General features: G+C 39.1%; 1 protein-coding gene across 1 annotated transcript; it reads left to right on the plus strand.

Annotated features, from left to right (window-relative positions):
• The first annotated feature begins 2,558 nt into the window (after window positions 1-2,558).
• Window positions 2,559-16,374, plus strand: LOC113524707 (caspase-6). The gene is made up of 8 exons (XM_026911037.3): window positions 2,559-2,635; window positions 3,027-3,074; window positions 5,247-5,289; window positions 5,389-5,532; window positions 7,672-7,748; window positions 7,852-8,027; window positions 9,973-10,120; window positions 11,256-16,374. Exons 1-8 carry the CDS (start codon window positions 2,605-2,607, stop codon window positions 11,501-11,503), a joined length of 915 nt encoding a protein of 304 aa, XP_026766838.2. The 5' UTR covers window positions 2,559-2,604; the 3' UTR covers window positions 11,504-16,374.
• The last annotated feature ends 2,109 nt before the right edge of the window (window positions 16,375-18,483 follow it).

Here is an 18,483-nt window from a genome sequence, read left to right on the forward strand (position 1 = left end):
TGTTGTCAGTCCAGACTCTGAGTATTGAGGAGTCTGATGGCTTGAAGAGTTTGTGTGAGGGTGTGTGGGGGGTTTATCCTCAATGCTGGTAGCTGTGATGGAGGGGAGAGACGTCCCGATGTCCTCAGCTGTCCTCGTGAGCCGCTGCAGGATCTTGCGATCTGAAACGGTGCAATTTCCAAACCAGTGTAAAAGATACCCTGGAAAAACTACGATTCGGAATATTGCTGTGCAGTGCATCTTGCTTGGTTTTAACTTTCAGGCATTTTTCCAGTCCTGAAATTAGCTTCACTCCAAATCAGAGCTGCTTAACTTTTACGTAGTTTCAAAAAACATAACAAGCAAACAACAACAACAACAACAACAAATTCTGACAGGTGAGTGTGTGAACGTGGTGTGTGTATTCAGGGTGTGTGCAGGACACTCTGTGTCTCGCTGTCCCTCAGGCTCTCACGTCCTGACACACACTGTACAGCACATGATTCTTAATTTCTTCTGTTAAATTGCAGAAATTTGGTATTTTGTGCGTGATTTTTACAGAGAAGGTGTTTCTTAGTCCCGCCCCCTCTGTGCTCTGAAGTTCTGCTCTTGCCGTGTGTTCAAGTCCTCCTGGGAAGTTTACGAGTTATTTAGCATTTACGAGTTAAAGTCAAAATTAAGAAGTCAGGTACATTCAGGTCACTGAACAGAGCAAGATGGCGGTGAAATTTCTCTTATTAACTCCAAAAAAATACAGCAAGGTTTTTTAACTTTTTAATTCTCTAAGAATAGAGAATGGGCATCTGGTGTGTTTTGCCTTTTTATGTTTTTAATCAATTTAGGAAGCTACAATCAATTTTGTTACATATTAATATCATGATTGTACAAAGCTATTGTATTTTTGTGCAGGCAGTTAGCTTGTTTTATTGTAAATAAAAAATCCTGATAAAGACATGTCACTGCTAAATACATTCAATTTCATCTAATTTTACCCTCAACTACAGACTTGAGTTAAGATCACTGCCTGGTTGATTTGAGAGCTGAGCTGCACTTTATTAATAATTAATAATGATGTAGAGGATTTTCCATGATGCAGTCGTGGTGTATGAGGAATTATTTTTACCTCAAATAAAATCATTTAAATCCTATTTGTGGGTTTTTCTTTTAGAGTCCTGTCTTACATCCATGACACCACATTATTCTGCAAGTTGCTGGGTTTTTTCCCCGCACACAAGAAATTAAAGGTGCATTAGGTAAGATTTGTCATAATTTGTCAAGATTATGTCTCAACAGTTCAGTGAGATTAAATATTTCAAATTCCTGGCCGTGTGCACAAAGCTCCGCCCACAGAACTTACAGCGGCTGGAGGTGCTTGCTGATTTTAGACCGAGATGTGGGTGGAGTAAAGGGGTGTTAGGGAGAGTCTATGAAATGACTGACAGGAGGCCGTGGCATGGTTGTTAGTACCGGATGGGCTGGTTTGAGTATTTCAGAAACTGCTGATCTCCTGGGATTTTCACACACAACAGTTTCTAGAGGTGGATGAGCTACAACAGCAGAAGACCACATCAGGTTCCTCTCCTGTCAGCCAAGAACAAGGGACTATCACGAGCACAGACTCTCACAAACCGGACAGCTGAAGATTAGAAAAAGACCAGATGATTTTTTTTTCTAATCTTCAGCTGTCCAGTGTGGGTGAGTCTGTGCTCGTGATAGTCTCTTGTTCTTGGCTGACAGGAGAGGAACCTGATGTGGTCTTCTGCTGTTGTAGCTCATCCACCTCACGGTTTGATGTTTTGTACATGCTGAGATGCTTTTCTGCTCACCACGGTTGTAAAGAGTGATTATATGAGTTACTATATCCTTCCTGGCAGCTCAGGCCAGTCTGCCTGTTCTCCTCTGATCTCTCTTATCAATGAGGCGTTTCCACCCACAGAACCGCTGCTCACTCAGTGGGTTTTTTCCTTGTTTTCTCATCATTCTGTGAAAACTCTAGGGACTGTTGTGTGTGAAAATCCCAGCAGGAGATCAGCAGTTTCTCAAATCCTCAAACTGGCAAAACACAACCATGTAAAGTCCCAGAGATCAGCAGTGTTCATGTTCATATTAATAATGAATCAATTAAGAATTAATTTAAGTATATTACAAAAGATGCTTTGTGTTTGTAGCTGAAATGTAATATATAAATTCTTCAAACAAATGTCAGTGTTGATCTCTTTTTAAAGAAATGTTTTCAACTCGATCCAGAAAGTATTTTTATGAGACATATTAAAAATAAATGTCACAGAAAACATATTTATCAGCTGTATTTATTTTAAAGAGGAAAACGATAGTCTTAATCGTGTAACTTCGGTGAATTATGTTGCATGAAAGCTGTTTAAGTTTGTTATTTTATAACTATGTCTCATAAAAAACACATGACGCTCGGGTAAGCTGTGAATTTCCAAAGAAACACTTCGCCTCAGGGGAAATACATTACGCGGAAGTTGTGCCTTTCTTTGATCGACATCTTCGTGGACCAATCACGGCTTAGTATTCTGGCTTTTACCCAATCAAAGTGGGCTAGTGGGCGGGGCTTATGGCTATCATATAAGGGTGCGTTCAGCCTCCAGAGGTTAATGTACGATGGCGAGCCAGCGTGAAGATCAAGCTCCAGGTAATCAATTTTTTCGCTGTTTATCACTTTCTATGTTTTATTAAGTTCTTTAAATGTCGTGCGTTATGTTTATTTTCAGTTTGTGCTCGTGTGTAATTGTAAACTTAGGTTAATTCGGAAAGACATGCTTCCCTGTAGGAGTTAAGTCGAGGTCTGAGTCATTTAATGACATGCGCTGTTATTATTTATCATTATAGCTTATTAGTGTAATATTAAACCTGCTTAAATGTAGTGTAGACATGCTGAACAGTCGCTATACATCTGATCAGAGGTTTAGAAAAACGTACTATGTTCATATAGTGTAAGTTTGTAAGCTGCATTATTTACCGTATGCAGCGTTCAACGTCATGTTTCTTGTGGTTGTTGTTAATGCTGGTGTTTCTTATTGCAGGTCAGGTCGAGACAGATCATGGCCCAACTCAGCGTGTTACTACTGCAGGTTAGTTTCATTTTAAGGCACCTATGCACTAAATATCATAACTACATTTCATTAGTAAGGAATGAAACACAACAGGGTGTGTGTTACAGGAAAATAATCAACAACAGGGTGGTATGATGAAGCAGAGTTACTGTTACAACACCAAGATTTATTACTTTATTATTTTAACAGCACGTCCCAAGTATATTATTCCTCTTATTCCACAGCAATATGTCAATGATTACAGATTAATTGACAAAAGAATGAACATTGTACTATTTATCCATTTATATTTACATGTAATGTTGTGGAACTTCTGCAGAACAAGTTCGTTCCTGTTGTCACTTACGTTATAGCAGCTATAAACAGCCGTTCCTTCAGCAGACTCTCTTTTTTCTCTCTTGAAGTTAATAAGACAAAAAAAAAAAACACGTCATGTGTCAAAAAAAAAAACATGCTTGTCATGTTACGGAGAAAACCTGTAAAACTTTAAGTTACAGCTTTACCTCTGACACTGCTGACTCCTTCCATAAATGTTGAATAAACATCTCCTTGCAGAAAACGTCAATCGTTCATCAACGATTATTATTATTATGAGCAGAGTGTCCACTTTACAAGTCCTTGTGATTGAGCTGTTGCTATAGAAACAATAATGTGTTAGAATGAGCGCATTAATATAAACCTGCACTACTGTCAGAGCTGCTGTTATAGAAAATTAATCAACACCTTCTGACCAATCAGAATGCAGAACTCAACAGCGCTGTCGTATAAACAATTAGTCAATTATAAACAATTAGAAACTGAAACTAGAACAGGATTAAGTGTTTCAAGTCTTCAGGTACCTGTAATGAATCATAATGGATCACAGTGAATCATAATGAATCATAATGAATCACAATGCATTATAATGAATCATAATGGATCACAATGGGTCATAATGAATGATAATGGATCATAATGGGTCATAATGAATGATAATGGATCATAATGGATTACAATGAATCATAATGAATTACATTGGATCACAATGGGTCATAATGAATCATAATGAATTACAGTGGATCTTAATGGATCATAATGAATGATAATGGATCACAATGGATCATAATGAATTATAATGAATCATAATGAATTACACTGGATCACAATGGGTCATAATGGATCATAATGAATTACAGTGGATCATAGTGGATCATAATGGATCAGTGCATTTTTCATCTTTCTTCATGTTGACATTTACTTCTTGTTCAACACAGGATTCCTCAGTGCTCTGCCAATTAAAATGATTTTTGATCTACTTTTGAATATGAGATATACAGTAGATTTCGAACACAGAGTGTGACGTTAGCTTCTTTAGTTTTGCACTGCAACGTTAGCCACATTAGCCTCGTGGCTCTTGTGCAGAACTACAAGAACAAACCAAGCATGTCCTTCCTGATTGACCACATTGGAGGAAATTTGTGTAAAGTGTGACATTTGGCTGAGTTTTTGCTCTGACTTTTGCTGCCAGGCCACTGAAACTCAATACGACCTGTAGGCGTGGCCTGCACGTGTTTTCTTTCAAATCTCTGAATGATAAGAGTCCTGAAAAACTAGTTTCAGTTTCTACAAAGTGCATTTATGTTTGCATGACTCTATACGACACTATAACGATTTATCCCATAATGTTCTGGATTGTGATTGGTCAGAATCCAGGTGTTGATTAATTTTCTATGACAGCAGCTCTGACAGTAGTGTAGTTAATATTAATGCGCTCGTTTTAATACGTTACGGTTTCTATAGTAACAGCTCATTCACAGGGACGTATACATCGACCGCTCTGCTAATAATAAACAGAGTAAAAAGGTGTTTAATCATTGATATGGTGAAGTTTTTTTTTGGTTAAGGAGATGTTTATTTAACGTTGTTTATTTCAGGACAGAGGTGTTTACGCCTTGCGGTTTCTCTGTAACATGACAAGCTGCGTTTGTTTTAAGACTTTAATCATTTCTTTCAAATTGTAATAGTTGGTGAGTCACTGAGGTATAAGAGGAATAAAACACTTGGGGATGTGCTGTTGTAGGAAATGAATCAGCTTCAGAGTGGGAACAATAACGCCACTTCTTCACAACACACTGTTGTGTTTTATTCTTTACGTAATGCCCAGGAAGAAAATTCAGTTATATTTGTAAAACACGCACATTATGTGTTCAGGGCAGGAAGGAGGCCGGATAGAGACAGACGCTGCATATCGAAGGTGAGATTGTGGGGAAAAAAATTCATGCTGAATTTATTATACTTTATAAGTTGAACATTTTCAGTTGCGCTGATCAACTGATTTTTTTTGCAACGCTAGCAACATTGACCCGAATGAGGAGTACAACATGAATCACAAACGCAGAGGTCTGGCTCTCATCTTTAACCAGGAGGACTTTTACTGGCAACTCACGTTGCACTCTCGAGGCGGAACCAATGCAGACAGGGACAACCTGAAAAGAAGGTGCAGAACATAACGCACACTGTAACGCACACTGTAACACACACTGTAACGCACACTGTAACATCACATAATAGACACAGTGTAGCATGTATCATAATGCCCACCTTATCAGTGTAACAGACACACTGTAACTCACGCTGTAGCCCACACTGTAACACAGCGTAATAGACACGCTGTAACACACGCCTTAATGCACACTGTAACACACTGTAATAGACACACCATAACGTACACCATAACACACACCATAAAGCACACCATAACACAGCGCAAGAAACAATGTAACAGCGTAATAAACACACTGTAACATGCACCATAATGCACACTGTAACACAGCATAATAGACACGTTGTAATGCGCCGTAATGCACACTGTAACACAGCATAATAGACACACTGTAACACAGCGTAATAGACACACTGTAACACAGTGTAATAGACACACCGTAATGCGCCGTAATGCACACTGTAACACAGCGTAATAGACACGCTGTAACATGCCGTAATGCACACTGTAACACAGCGTAATAGACACGCTGTAACACGCGCCTTAATGCACACTGTAACACACTGTAATAGACACACCATAACGTACACCATAACACACACCATAAAGCACACCATAACACAGCGCAAGAAACAATGTAACAGCGTAATAAACACACTGTAACATGCACCATAATGCACACTGTAACACAGCATAATAGACACGCTGTAATGCGCCGTAATGCACACTGTAACACAGCGTAATAGACACACTGTAACACAGTGTAATAGACACGCTGTAACACGCCGTAATGCATACTGTAACACGGCGTAATAGACACGCCGTAACACGCCTTAATGCACACTGTAACACAGTGTAATAGACACACCGTAACACGCCGTAATGCACACTGTAACACAGCGTAATAGACACGCCGTAACACGCCTTAATGCACACTGTAACACAGCGTAATAGACACGCCGTAACACGCCGTAATGCACACTGTAACACAGCGTAATAGACACGCCGTAACACGCCGTAATGCACACTGTAACACAGCGTAATAGACACGCCGTAACACGCCGTAATGCACACTGTAACACAGCGTAATAGACACGCCGTAACACGCCTTAATGCACACTGTAACACAGCGTAATAGACACGCCGTAACACGCCGTAATGCACACTGTAACACAGCGTAATAGACACGCCGTAACACGCCGTAATGCACACTGTAACACAGCGTAATAGACACGCCGTAACACGCCGTAATGCACACTGTAACACAGCGTAATAGACACGCCGTAACACGCCGTAATGCACACTGTAACACATCGTAATAGACACGCCGTAACACGCCGTAATGCACACTGTAACACAGCGTAATAGACACGCCGTAACACGCCGTAATGCACACTGTAACACAGCGTAATAGACACGCCGTAACACGCCGTAATGCACACTGTAACACAGCGTAATAGACACGCTGTAACACGCCGTAATGCACACTGTAACACAGCGTAATAGACACGCCGTAACACGCCGTAATGCACACTGTAACACAGTGTAATAGACACGCCGTAACACGCCGTAATGCACACTGTAACACAGTGTAATAGACACGCCGTAACACGCCGTAATGCACACTGTAACACAGTGTAATAGACACGCTGTAACACGCCGTAATGCACACTGTAACACAGCGTAATAGACACATCGTAACACGCCGTAATGCACATTGTAACACAGCGTAATAGACATGCTGTAACACGCACCGTAATGCACATTGTAACACAGCGTAACACGTGCCTTAATGCACACTGTAACACAGCGTAATAGACACACTGTAACACACACTGTAACACATGCCATAACATACATAATGCACACACCATAACAAGCAAACAATAACGCACGCCTTGTTGCACATCATAACTCACACTATAACACACACCATAAAACGCACACCATAATACACTTTAACACACATAATGTATGTTACCTGCAGTTACATGTTTCTATTTCTGTGGCTTTAGAGGGTCTCTAAATTCACAAAGGTTACATACTGCAGCTTTAATGTAGAGATCTGTGTGATTTAAATGGACATCAGGGCTGGGATTAAAAACAGTGATACAGTCTGAACCACACTTTCAGGTTTGAGCAGCTGGAATTTGAGGTGAGGGCTTACAATAATAAGAAACGGGAAGAGATTCTGCACATCATCACTGAAGGTATGGACATGAATCCAGACTCTTTTCCCAGAAATGTACGTCTTTCTTTACACCCACTCCCCTGTGGTTTTGCTTTCACATAAACGAAACCTTTGCCCCACAGCTGCAAACGCTAATCACGCAGACGCTGACTGCTTTGTGTGCGTGTTCCTGAGCCACGGTGAAAACGGACACGTTTACGCCTACGACGACAAGATCGAGATCCAGGACATGACGGCTCTGTTCAGAGGAGACAATTGTCCGAGTCTGGTGGGGAAACCAAAGATCTTCATCCTGCAGGTGAAAAAAAAAAACTCCTGATGTTCAGTAGCTCAGAATGATTTCAGTCCTGGAGCCTTCTTGGGGTTTTTTGGTGAATAATAATGAGTCAGTGCGAGACTGCTAGTTTTCTGATCATGTAGTCGTTCCTGTTCTTCAGCGAGCATCAGTAGTGATGGTCATGTGATTTTTAACATCCCAGAAACTTCCTCATGAGGTTATTGTATTGTCTTGTGATCATCTGCAGTACAAAGGCTGAATAATTAGTGATTTTCCCATGAACATGGGCTAATGTTAAGTAAAGCTTCAGATGCATATCAAAACCATTTCAGCTACACAGACGTACCTGATAAGGTTGTCTGTTGTCTACTGTTCGCACACATATCCTGTCAAAGTCAGACCACCTACGTTTATTCCCAGCTTCTGTACCTGAGTAAATTAACTGGGATGCTGAAGCCTGGGTGTAGCGAAGCACAGATTTCAATTTCGATACTATTATGATACGATGGAGTCTCAAGATCCATTTTCAATAATAAGCATTGCTTGAATAAGTGTTTTATGTTTCCCTTTTCAGTTGATTAAAACATTCAACATTATAAAAGTACGATAACTGAAACGTAATAATGACAGCGTTAGCAGCGTATAATGAAAAAAACCCAGAATTAAACATGAATCATTAAACATTAAGCTCTCTGACGAAGCTTTCCGTGGTGGGACTCTGAACAGGGCGTGTCTGACGCATGGGGGTTTTCTTTTTCTTTTTCCTTTTAATTTTGCCTTTCCTAGCAGTTAGCTAGTTATGCTGCCAAAAAACGTCATTTGCTGTTTTCCTGGAATTAATGCTCTAGTACGCTAGTATTTGTTTTAAACCGTCGTTGCCTCGTCACTGGTGATTAAGAGGAAGTATTATGCAGCCTGCTGAACGTATTGCTGGAGACGATTAGATTAGATGATTAGACATATCTAATCATGAGAATAGTTTAATTCAAGAATTGGACAGTAACAGTGTTCTCTTCATAGACAAAACTATAACATCACATAATTAGCCTAGCAAGAGAAAGCCAAAAAATCCACTCAAATCCAATCTACTCAAACCCAATCCAATCCACTGAAATCCAATCTACTCAAATCCACTCCACTCAAACCCAATCCAATCCACTCAAATCCAATCCAGTCCAAACCACTCAAACCCAATCCAATCCACTCAAATCCAATCTACTCAAACCCAATCCAATCCACTCAAATCCAAACTACTCAAATCCAATCCACTCAAATCCAATCCAGTCCAAACCACTCAAATCCACTCCACTCAAACCCAGTCCAATCCACTCAAATCCAATCCACTCCAATCCAATCTACTCAAATCCAATCTACGCACACCCAATCCACTCCACTCAAACCCAATCCAATCCACTCAAATCCACTCCACTCAAACCCAATCCAATCCACTCAAATCCAATCCACTCACACCCACACAAATCCAATCTACTGAAATCCACTCAAACCCAATCCAATCTACTCAAATCCAATCCACGCAAATCCAGTTAAATCCACTCACACCCATTCAAATCTACACAAATCCAATCTACTTCAATCTACTCAAATCTACTCCACTCAAATTTGAACAAAATTCCCTACAGCATAAGCCCTGATGCTCAGAATCATGAATATTTTTGGCAACCTAGAAAGAGGGCTGTCAATCAAGCATGCTCATTAGAATATTAGGCCCCGCCCACCAGGACAGTCTTAGATGGGTTTTGCAGAGCAGAGTCTGTGAGCAGAGTTTAATCGCATTTCTGGCTGGATGTTTATTACAGTATATAAATGTGATGTTATAAACACAGAATTATGGGATTTTTGTGATATCATTAAGTATAACACAGTATTAATATTAGCAGTATCATGATTTTTTTTGTAATATTGGTGCACGGTCATTGTGTATTAAAGTGTATTTGGTGAATGACAGGCGTGTCGTGGGGACAAACACGATGATCCGGTCACTCCCATGGACGTGGTGGACAGCGAGGAGGTCAATCAGGTGGTGGTGGACGCTGGTGTGCTTCAGACCCTCCCTGCAGGAGCCGACTTCATCATGTGCTACTCTGTAGCTGAGGGTGAGTGCTGAAACACACGCCTTACATCATTCTATTACAGTAATCACTCAAACCTTTATTAAACATATTCCACATTAGGGCACAAACAATCTAATTATATCAAATTAACTGAATATAACGTGATTTGGACACGCCTTTACAGTAACGCACTGAAATTTCAAAGTAGTAGGTCTATAATTCCACTTCTGCTAAAGGAAAAAACCGGGTTTGGGTCAAGGTCATGACAATTTTGGGCTCATAAATCGAGTCACTGGCTAAAAACGTTTGAGAACTCCTGACATAAATACATCGAGACATCAAAATACCACACAAATGTCACAGTAGCAAAAGTGATTATTAAATCAAACACGTCAGAACAAATCTGTTAAATGACATTCATAAGTTGTAATAGAAATTTCTGACATTTTATCTGTTTATTTAAAAGGTCTTCTGAACTTTTTAAATCATTATTCCTATTGGAAGAAGTATAGAAGATACTTTATGACCATATTGTACACCAGGTTAATGATTGTTTATCCTGGCCCGCACTGAGCTTATCTTTTATTTTCAATCACGATCCCACACACACACACACACACACACACACATCTTTAGTGCAGTACATACTACAGTATGCCAGACATGTAATCACACTGAGACCAGTCTGTCTGGTAAAACCACTACAGGCTTTATTTATAGTCTCATGGCACACTAGAACAAAAACATCTTCAATATTCATGATTCTGTAGTGAATTTTGTTCAAATTTGAGTGGAGTAGATTTGAGTAATTCGATTTGTATGGGCGTGAGTTGGTTGGATTTGAGTGGATTTAAGTAGATTGAAAATTCCAGCAGGAGACCAGCAGTTTCTGAAATACTCAAGCCAGCCCATCTGGTACTAACAACCATGCCAGGGTTAAAGTCACAGAGATCAGACTTCTTCTTCATTCTGATGTTTGATGTGAACATTAACTGAAGCTCTTGACCTGCATCTGCATGAGTTTATGCATTGTGCTGCTGCCACGTGATTGGCTGATTGAATAACTGCCTGAATGATCAGGTGTACAGGTATAGGGTAAAATGAATGCATTGTAGTTGATATGTAATATAACATAATGGACATGTGCTGATGTAGATGTGGACTTCCCCCCATGCAGGTTTCTACTCACACAGGGAGACACTGAACGGTTCCTGGTTTGTTCAGGACCTGTGTGAGCTGCTGCACCAGTACGGCTCCAGGCTGGAGTTCACCGAGCTGCTCACACTCGTCAACCGCAAAGTGTCTCATCGCAGTGTGGGGAGGTGCAAAGACCTCTCAGCAATCGGCAAGAAACAGGTGCCCTGCTTCGCCTCCATGCTCACCAAGAAGCTTTACTTCAGGTCCAAGCGAGGAAACTACGTGTAGACACTCTCGTCCACACACACACACACACACACACACATGCACAGTCAGGGATTCTGATTTATCTTTCACCTTAAAGCCATGATGGAGTTTATACAGCAGGAGATAGAGGTGCAGATGAACAGCCGCAATGTTTACAAAAGCTCACGGGGTTTACAAAAATTATATTCACACTCGGACTCATGGGAGATTTTCTTTCTTAAAGCTCTACTAGGGAACCAATGAGAATAATTTGTTATGGAAGGGAACCAATGAAAATATAGGGCTGTATCAGGGGACCAATGAAATAGAGGGTTATCTCAGGGAATTAATGAAAACAAGGCTTTGTTGGGAAACCAGTGAAAATCGGTGGTTATGCAAGGTAACTAATAACAAATGCAGGAAATGAATAAAAATAAAGGGTTAGTTTGGGGAACCAGGAAAAATGGTGCATTATCTCAAGCTTCCATGGAAAATGGATGATTGTCCAGAAACCAATCTAACTAGGGCAGTTCTGTGAAAAAGGAACCTTATGTAGAACCTTATATCAGGAAACCGGTAACATAGGATTATATTAGGGAACCAATGAAAATGGAGGGTTGACTAAAGGGGACCAATGAAAATAGAGAGTTATTTAAGGGGACCAATGAAAATGGAGGGTTGACTAAAGGGGACCAATGAAAATAGAGAGTTATTTAAGGGGACCAATGAAAATAGAGGGTTATCTAAAGGGGACCAATGAAAATAGAGAGTTATTTAAGGGGACCAATGAAAATAGAGGGTTATCTAAAGGGGACCAATGAAAATAGAGAACTATCTACAGAGGACCAATGAAAACAGAGGACTATCTAAAGGGGACCAATGAAAATAGAGGGTTATCTAAAGGGGACCAATGAAAATAGAGGGTTATCTAAAGGGGACCAATGAAAATGGAAGGTTATCTAAAGGGGACCAATGAAAATGGAGGGTTATCTAAAGGGGACCAATGAAAATGGAGGGTTATCTAAAGGGGACCAATGAAAATGGAGGGTTATCTAAAGGGGACCAATGAAAATGGGCAGGTATATCAAGGAACCAATGGAAATTGATGGTTAAATCATGAAACCACTTTTTAAAATGGCTGTTATATCAAGGATCCAATGTAAATGGAAGCTAAAACCAGGTAACTAATTAAAATGCAGGGTTTAATTTCAGGGACTTAAACAAAGGATTAGGTTGGGGAACAAAATATCTCAGGGATCCACTGAGAGTGGGTTTTTAAAAAGGAACCAATTATCATATAAAGGATTATGTAAAGGAACCAATAAAATTGAAGATTATGCCAGGGCAACTGTCATGTCAAGACGAGAGATATAAATAACAACAAAGGGTTAGGTTTGAGAACCAATAAACAATAGATAGTTACCTCAGGAAACCACTTAAATTTTTTTTTTCAGAGGTCTAGGTCAGTAAAGTTTCCACTGGTCTCAGCAGCAGAGCCTTTCCTTTCCTTCAGGTGCTGCGGTTTCTGTAATTATTATTTAAAACAGCTCGAACAGTGCAGCTGTGAAAACGCTTGTTCGTTTCACTTCCCTCATCATACCCTGCGAATTTCCCTGACTAGTAAAGTATGTTGCTAGTAAAGTACGAACACATCGGTGGAATTACAGCCAGTACCTGTTTAACAAGCTGGAAGTTTTGTGCTCTGAGAGGAAACAAATGCAGAAGGGAAGAGGAGAGATTTACTGGGGATTTCTCAGACATGGGAATAATTGAATTCGCAGAACAAAGAGTAATTTCTGCATTTATATTTACATCTATTCATTGTGAGAAGTGAAGCAGAAGTCAATCTGTCTGTGCTTCTCAGAATAGTTGATTTTTAAAAACCTATTTAAGATACATAAGTAAAGTAACCACTGCTTTGCCTTTAAGGGTTCCACAGGGAACAAAACTGTACCTGCACAACACCTTTGTTTGTTCACTGAACACAAAAACATACCTCAAACTACAAGAGATACAATCACGTGCATTTTTCCTGGCAAGCCTGATAGATCTGATCTGATCTTATTTGAGCACAATATCAGAATAGCGCATTAAGGCTAGTAAAGTATTGCTAACCTCTTAATATAGCTGCAAGCAGCGATCAGCGGGGTCCAAGCTCCCTTTGCAAATAGCATTCCCACTGACCAGTTCTTCCCAAATTACCCTGAACACTAAAGAGTCCATAGATGAACATCCTGTTTAAGTAACTTAGACCTCATTAGAAATCCACTCAGAGGTTAGAAAAGTGATGCAATACGCCAAATTTTAGCTTCATTCCACTTACAGTTCCTGAGAAACAGCTATTTAAACTTAACCAACAATCAATCATGAGTTTCAGTTGTTTGAGTAAATTTAAACTCCGCCCCACAAGGATTTATTGTGATTTGGTAGCCATATTGTCAGACTAGTTAGCAAAAAGTATAAAATATAAAATGTATGCTAATCTCGAAGTGGATTTTTAACGATGACTGGGTTTCCTTTGGTGCTTGGACCCCTAATAAGACTCTTGATATCTGTCCGCACACATTTACATATATATTATGTTTCTTTAGGCACATTTGAGTCTTGTTTAACATTTTGATAATTAATTATTGATTTCCGTTCACAATCTGAGATGAAATCACACTTTTGTACACCGATCTCTTGTTTATAAGAAAAGGGAATCTATGTTTTCGTGTCTCGCTCTGTCTTATTAATGAAATGTTTTATTAAGCTGCATATGCATTTACCAGTCGTACACCAGCACTTAAAAGCTGTAGCAGAAACTTCTGTTCCTCAAGTTTGTGAATAGCGTATTCCGTATACTAGACGTGGGTGGGATCAAAGACACAACGTCCAATCAGGCGTCACAATATCAGAACATAACAGACGAAACAGTACCAAAGTCTTAATAGACTTCCATTATATGACTGTTTAAAACATTTTCACCCACATATAAAACATTCGTTTCTGTGGAAAGTCTTAGTGTTATTTTTTATTTTATTGTCTTGGAATGGAACATTTGCGAATCATAAAAATAGGATTTTCTCAGACTAGACCGATTACATTTTAACAAGGTTCAGTAGTAGACATTTTTATTTGATCTGATTGGAGCTGCTTTATAACTTTATAAGATATGCTTTATCTTTATTTAAGAGAATATGCTTTATCTGCTTTATAAGAGGAGGAGAAATTAAACAACTGGTACAAAAAATAGATTTTTATCATCCAATCAGCTGCTTGTTCTGTGATTAAACAGTAGAGTTGTTACATTTATACGTCAATGCAACAACAAGGAAACCACACTTTTAAAACATATATATATATATATATATATATATATATATATATATATATATATATATATTCTGTTTGACGTTAAATAATAGCTGATTTTTAATACATTTTTAGGGATCTGATCTGTCAGGGTGTCCTCTGCCTTTATGCAGGTTAGTCGTGGCAGCCACGTGGGGCTGACCAATCATGATTCAGGATCCAAGGTACTGTTGTCCACCTGCAAAATTCTGGAGATAGTTCTGTATAAAAGTCCTGCAGATAGTTCAGTAGATAGTTCATAGGTATACACATAGATAGTTCAGTAGAAAGTTCCATAGATAGTTCAGTGGATGGTTCAGTAGATATTCCCATAGATAGTTCAGTGGATGGTTCAGTAGGTAGTTCAGCAGATAGTCCCATAGATAGTTCAGTAGATAGTTTTATAGATAGTACAGTAGATAATTCAGTAGATAGTTTAGCAGATAGTTCAGTAGATAGTACTGTAGATAGTTCCATATGTAGTATCATAGTTAGCCTTACACAAATAGAAAATCCTGCAGAAAAGGATATTTATAGCAGTATCTAGGTCCTCTGCAATGTATGACCCCGATCTTCACAGTTGTAGAGATTAAAAATAAACTAAAGAAACGTCATCTGGCAGAAGGTTTCAAACTGTCAGCGCTCTCAGTGAGTTAGAAGTGAGTAGCAGCTGAACTGCTTTACAGAATTAAAGTAACACATCTGCTTTTTAATTCTTCCATCCAGGTAGCGAAGTAAGAGAAATCTTTGTATTCAGTGTGCACATAGCCTTAGTCTGTTATTGATCTTGATATGAAAACAGTTCACATTTAGTACAAAACAGCTCCACTGTTCATCACAGCAACAAGCGAAAGGCACAAAACATAACTCAGATCAATATTAGTTATATTACCATATTGCTGAGCCCTGCTGTATTCAATAAGAAATGTTCACATGTTGCTCCTGTAAGTGTGAAAATTAGCTCAGGACGTCATGCCTTATTAAACACATACACTCGGCTATCATTTTCTGTTAAAGTAATGTTTTAATAGCAGTTAGAAAACACTACTACTAATGTCATAGCTTCAGAATAAAGCTTTTCTCGGGTCTGGTGATTTAAAGTGACAGTTTTATTTTATAAGACACTAAATGTACATGAAACCAGCAGGATTTGAAGATCCATGACAGAGTTTTGAACCACAAATGCATTTGATTAGTTAAAGAAACATTTCAGCTACAAATAATAAAAAAACAAACTCCAGCACAAACTCAAGCAGCCTTCAGACACCCAGGACTGTGGACTGTTAAAAATAATATGCGTGTACTGAAATGTGAACGTTTCCATGCTGTTAGGTTGAGAGGGACACTGCGTTTGTAAGAGCAGACGTTGCACCTTGCTGTATTTTTTTTTTTTTATCTGATTATTTGTTCTTATCTGATGTGTCTTTACCTGTCGGATAACTGTCGGTGGCTGGGTTTGCACTATCATAAAAACATTCAGGAAAAATGTTTTAATTAATCTGGGATGGTAAATGTTACGAATCTGTTTTTATTCATTCCATTTGTGGCTGTAGTTTGAGTAAAAAAAAGAACAAAAATCATGTGCTGTGTCGTGTGTGTGTTTACTGTGTGTACTTTTGTTGTGTTTTCAACACCAAGACAGATGTTTACAAATAAATAATAGTGGAATAAATAAGGACAATAGTCACTGTTTCCACCCTGAAATTGATTCTTTTCCAATAATAGCACGTCCCCACGTGTTTTATTCCTCTTACACCACAGCAATTTACCAATGATTACAATTTCTTATTTATTAAAGAACGACACGTCATACATTTTATCCATTTTTAGTTACATTTACTGTTATGTGTTAATGACAGTAGCAGCTTGTCCTGTTACCGAGAAACTCCTCTGTCTTGAAGATGTTACAGCTTTACCTCTGACACTGGAGACTCCTTCCATAAATGTTAAATAAACCTCACCTTACGTCACCATGTCAGCGATTACATACGTTTTAAAATCTGTTTATGTGAAGCATCAGCTGTTACTATAGAAACAATAACGTATCAGAGCAAGCGCATTAATATAAACCTGCACTATTGTCAGAGCTGCTGTTATAGAAAATTAATCAACACCTTCTGACCAATCAGAATCCAGACTTTAACATCACTGTAGTAGAGACTATTCACACTTGTGCACAAAATTTCACAGAGCATCTGGATAAGTGACGGGTCAGAGATGTAGCTGAATTCAGGTTTAATCCTCTAGATACACAAAAGCTTATGTACATTTTATCCGATCTGATCAAAATGAGCTACAGCTGGAATCTACAGCTGGAATCCATGTAGCCTGTGTGTCTCTATGGGGCAGTTCAAATATCGATTTAATTACATCAGTACAAAATAAAACATTATTTTCTGATTTTACTCTGATAAAAAAATTCTACTGAAGTGGATAACACCTGAAATCTGTGTGAAGTCTGGATACACAATCACCTTGAAAAAAATAAATCCCAAACACTGAACAACATGTCTCAACAAAGCACAGCCTTGAAGCCTGGAAATCTTTCTCAGGAACCTTATCAAATTTTTTAGATCTAAAATACAACAGGATTGGACTTGTAACCTCCTTCAGCTTTTGGTTGTTGTTTATTTTTCACTGTGTCTTGATGGATAGATGTTCTTCACACATCCACGCAGTATAGTTTCCTCTTTAGCGAAAATCACTTTAGAGACTTAACCTAAACAGATAACCTGATTGCCATTTTTTTAATTTCATGAAATCATGTACTATTGCTCATAAATATCACATATTTGTGATCATAAACGTTCGCTGCTTGCTAGCTACACTGACATCGTAGCTCCTGTATACAACGACAGCAACAAGCTGGAATGACAAATGTTAAGGACTAGAGTGTAATTTTAACAACAAAACCTGTAAAGTGCAGAGGCCGAAGCAATTTACATGTTTATGTTAAGCTGCTATTTCGTTTTATCGGCATAGAACCAACCTTATTATGTTTGTTTCCAGTAGAGTTCTATAATATCCAATATCCATGATGACTAGCATCCGGAGCCTATCCCGGGAAGACTGGTCACAAAGTCAGGAATATACCCTGTCCATCTCAGGGCTCCAAACACACCGAGGGGCAGTTTATCATAGCCAATCCATCTACCTGCATGTGTTTGGGAGGTGGGAGGAAACCGGAGAACCCAGAGGAAACCGGAGAACCCGGAGGAAACCAGAGGAAACCAGAGAACCCAGAGGAAACCAGAGGAAACCAGAGGAAACCGGAGAACCCGGAGGAAACCAGAGAACCAGGAGGAAACCAGAGAACCCGGAGGAAACCGGAGAACCCAGAGGAAACCAGAGAACCAGGAGGAAACCAGAGAACCAGGAGGAAACCGGAGAACCCGGAGGAAACCGGAGAACCCGGAGGAAACTCACCACCAATTCATCAAGAAGATGGAATTAAAATTAAGCCTGGTCTCAAATTTTGAACATTCTACAGAGAAGTCTCACAGCCATTTTTTTTTTTTATTTCATCACATTAGCTTTATTAGTCCTAAAGGTCTATTACATGATATCTGATCAATTACACATAATTTAGTCTGTTATTGTAGAATTTTTTTAAATAATACAAATTTGCTGATCCAGATAAGTAACCAAATATGTGAGACGGGCCGGAAAAACATGCCACATGTCGCTGC

This window comes from Pangasianodon hypophthalmus, chromosome 3 (genome assembly GCF_027358585.1).
Source record: "Pangasianodon hypophthalmus isolate fPanHyp1 chromosome 3, fPanHyp1.pri, whole genome shotgun sequence".
NCBI classification, from domain to species: Eukaryota; Metazoa; Chordata; class Actinopteri; order Siluriformes; family Pangasiidae; genus Pangasianodon; species Pangasianodon hypophthalmus.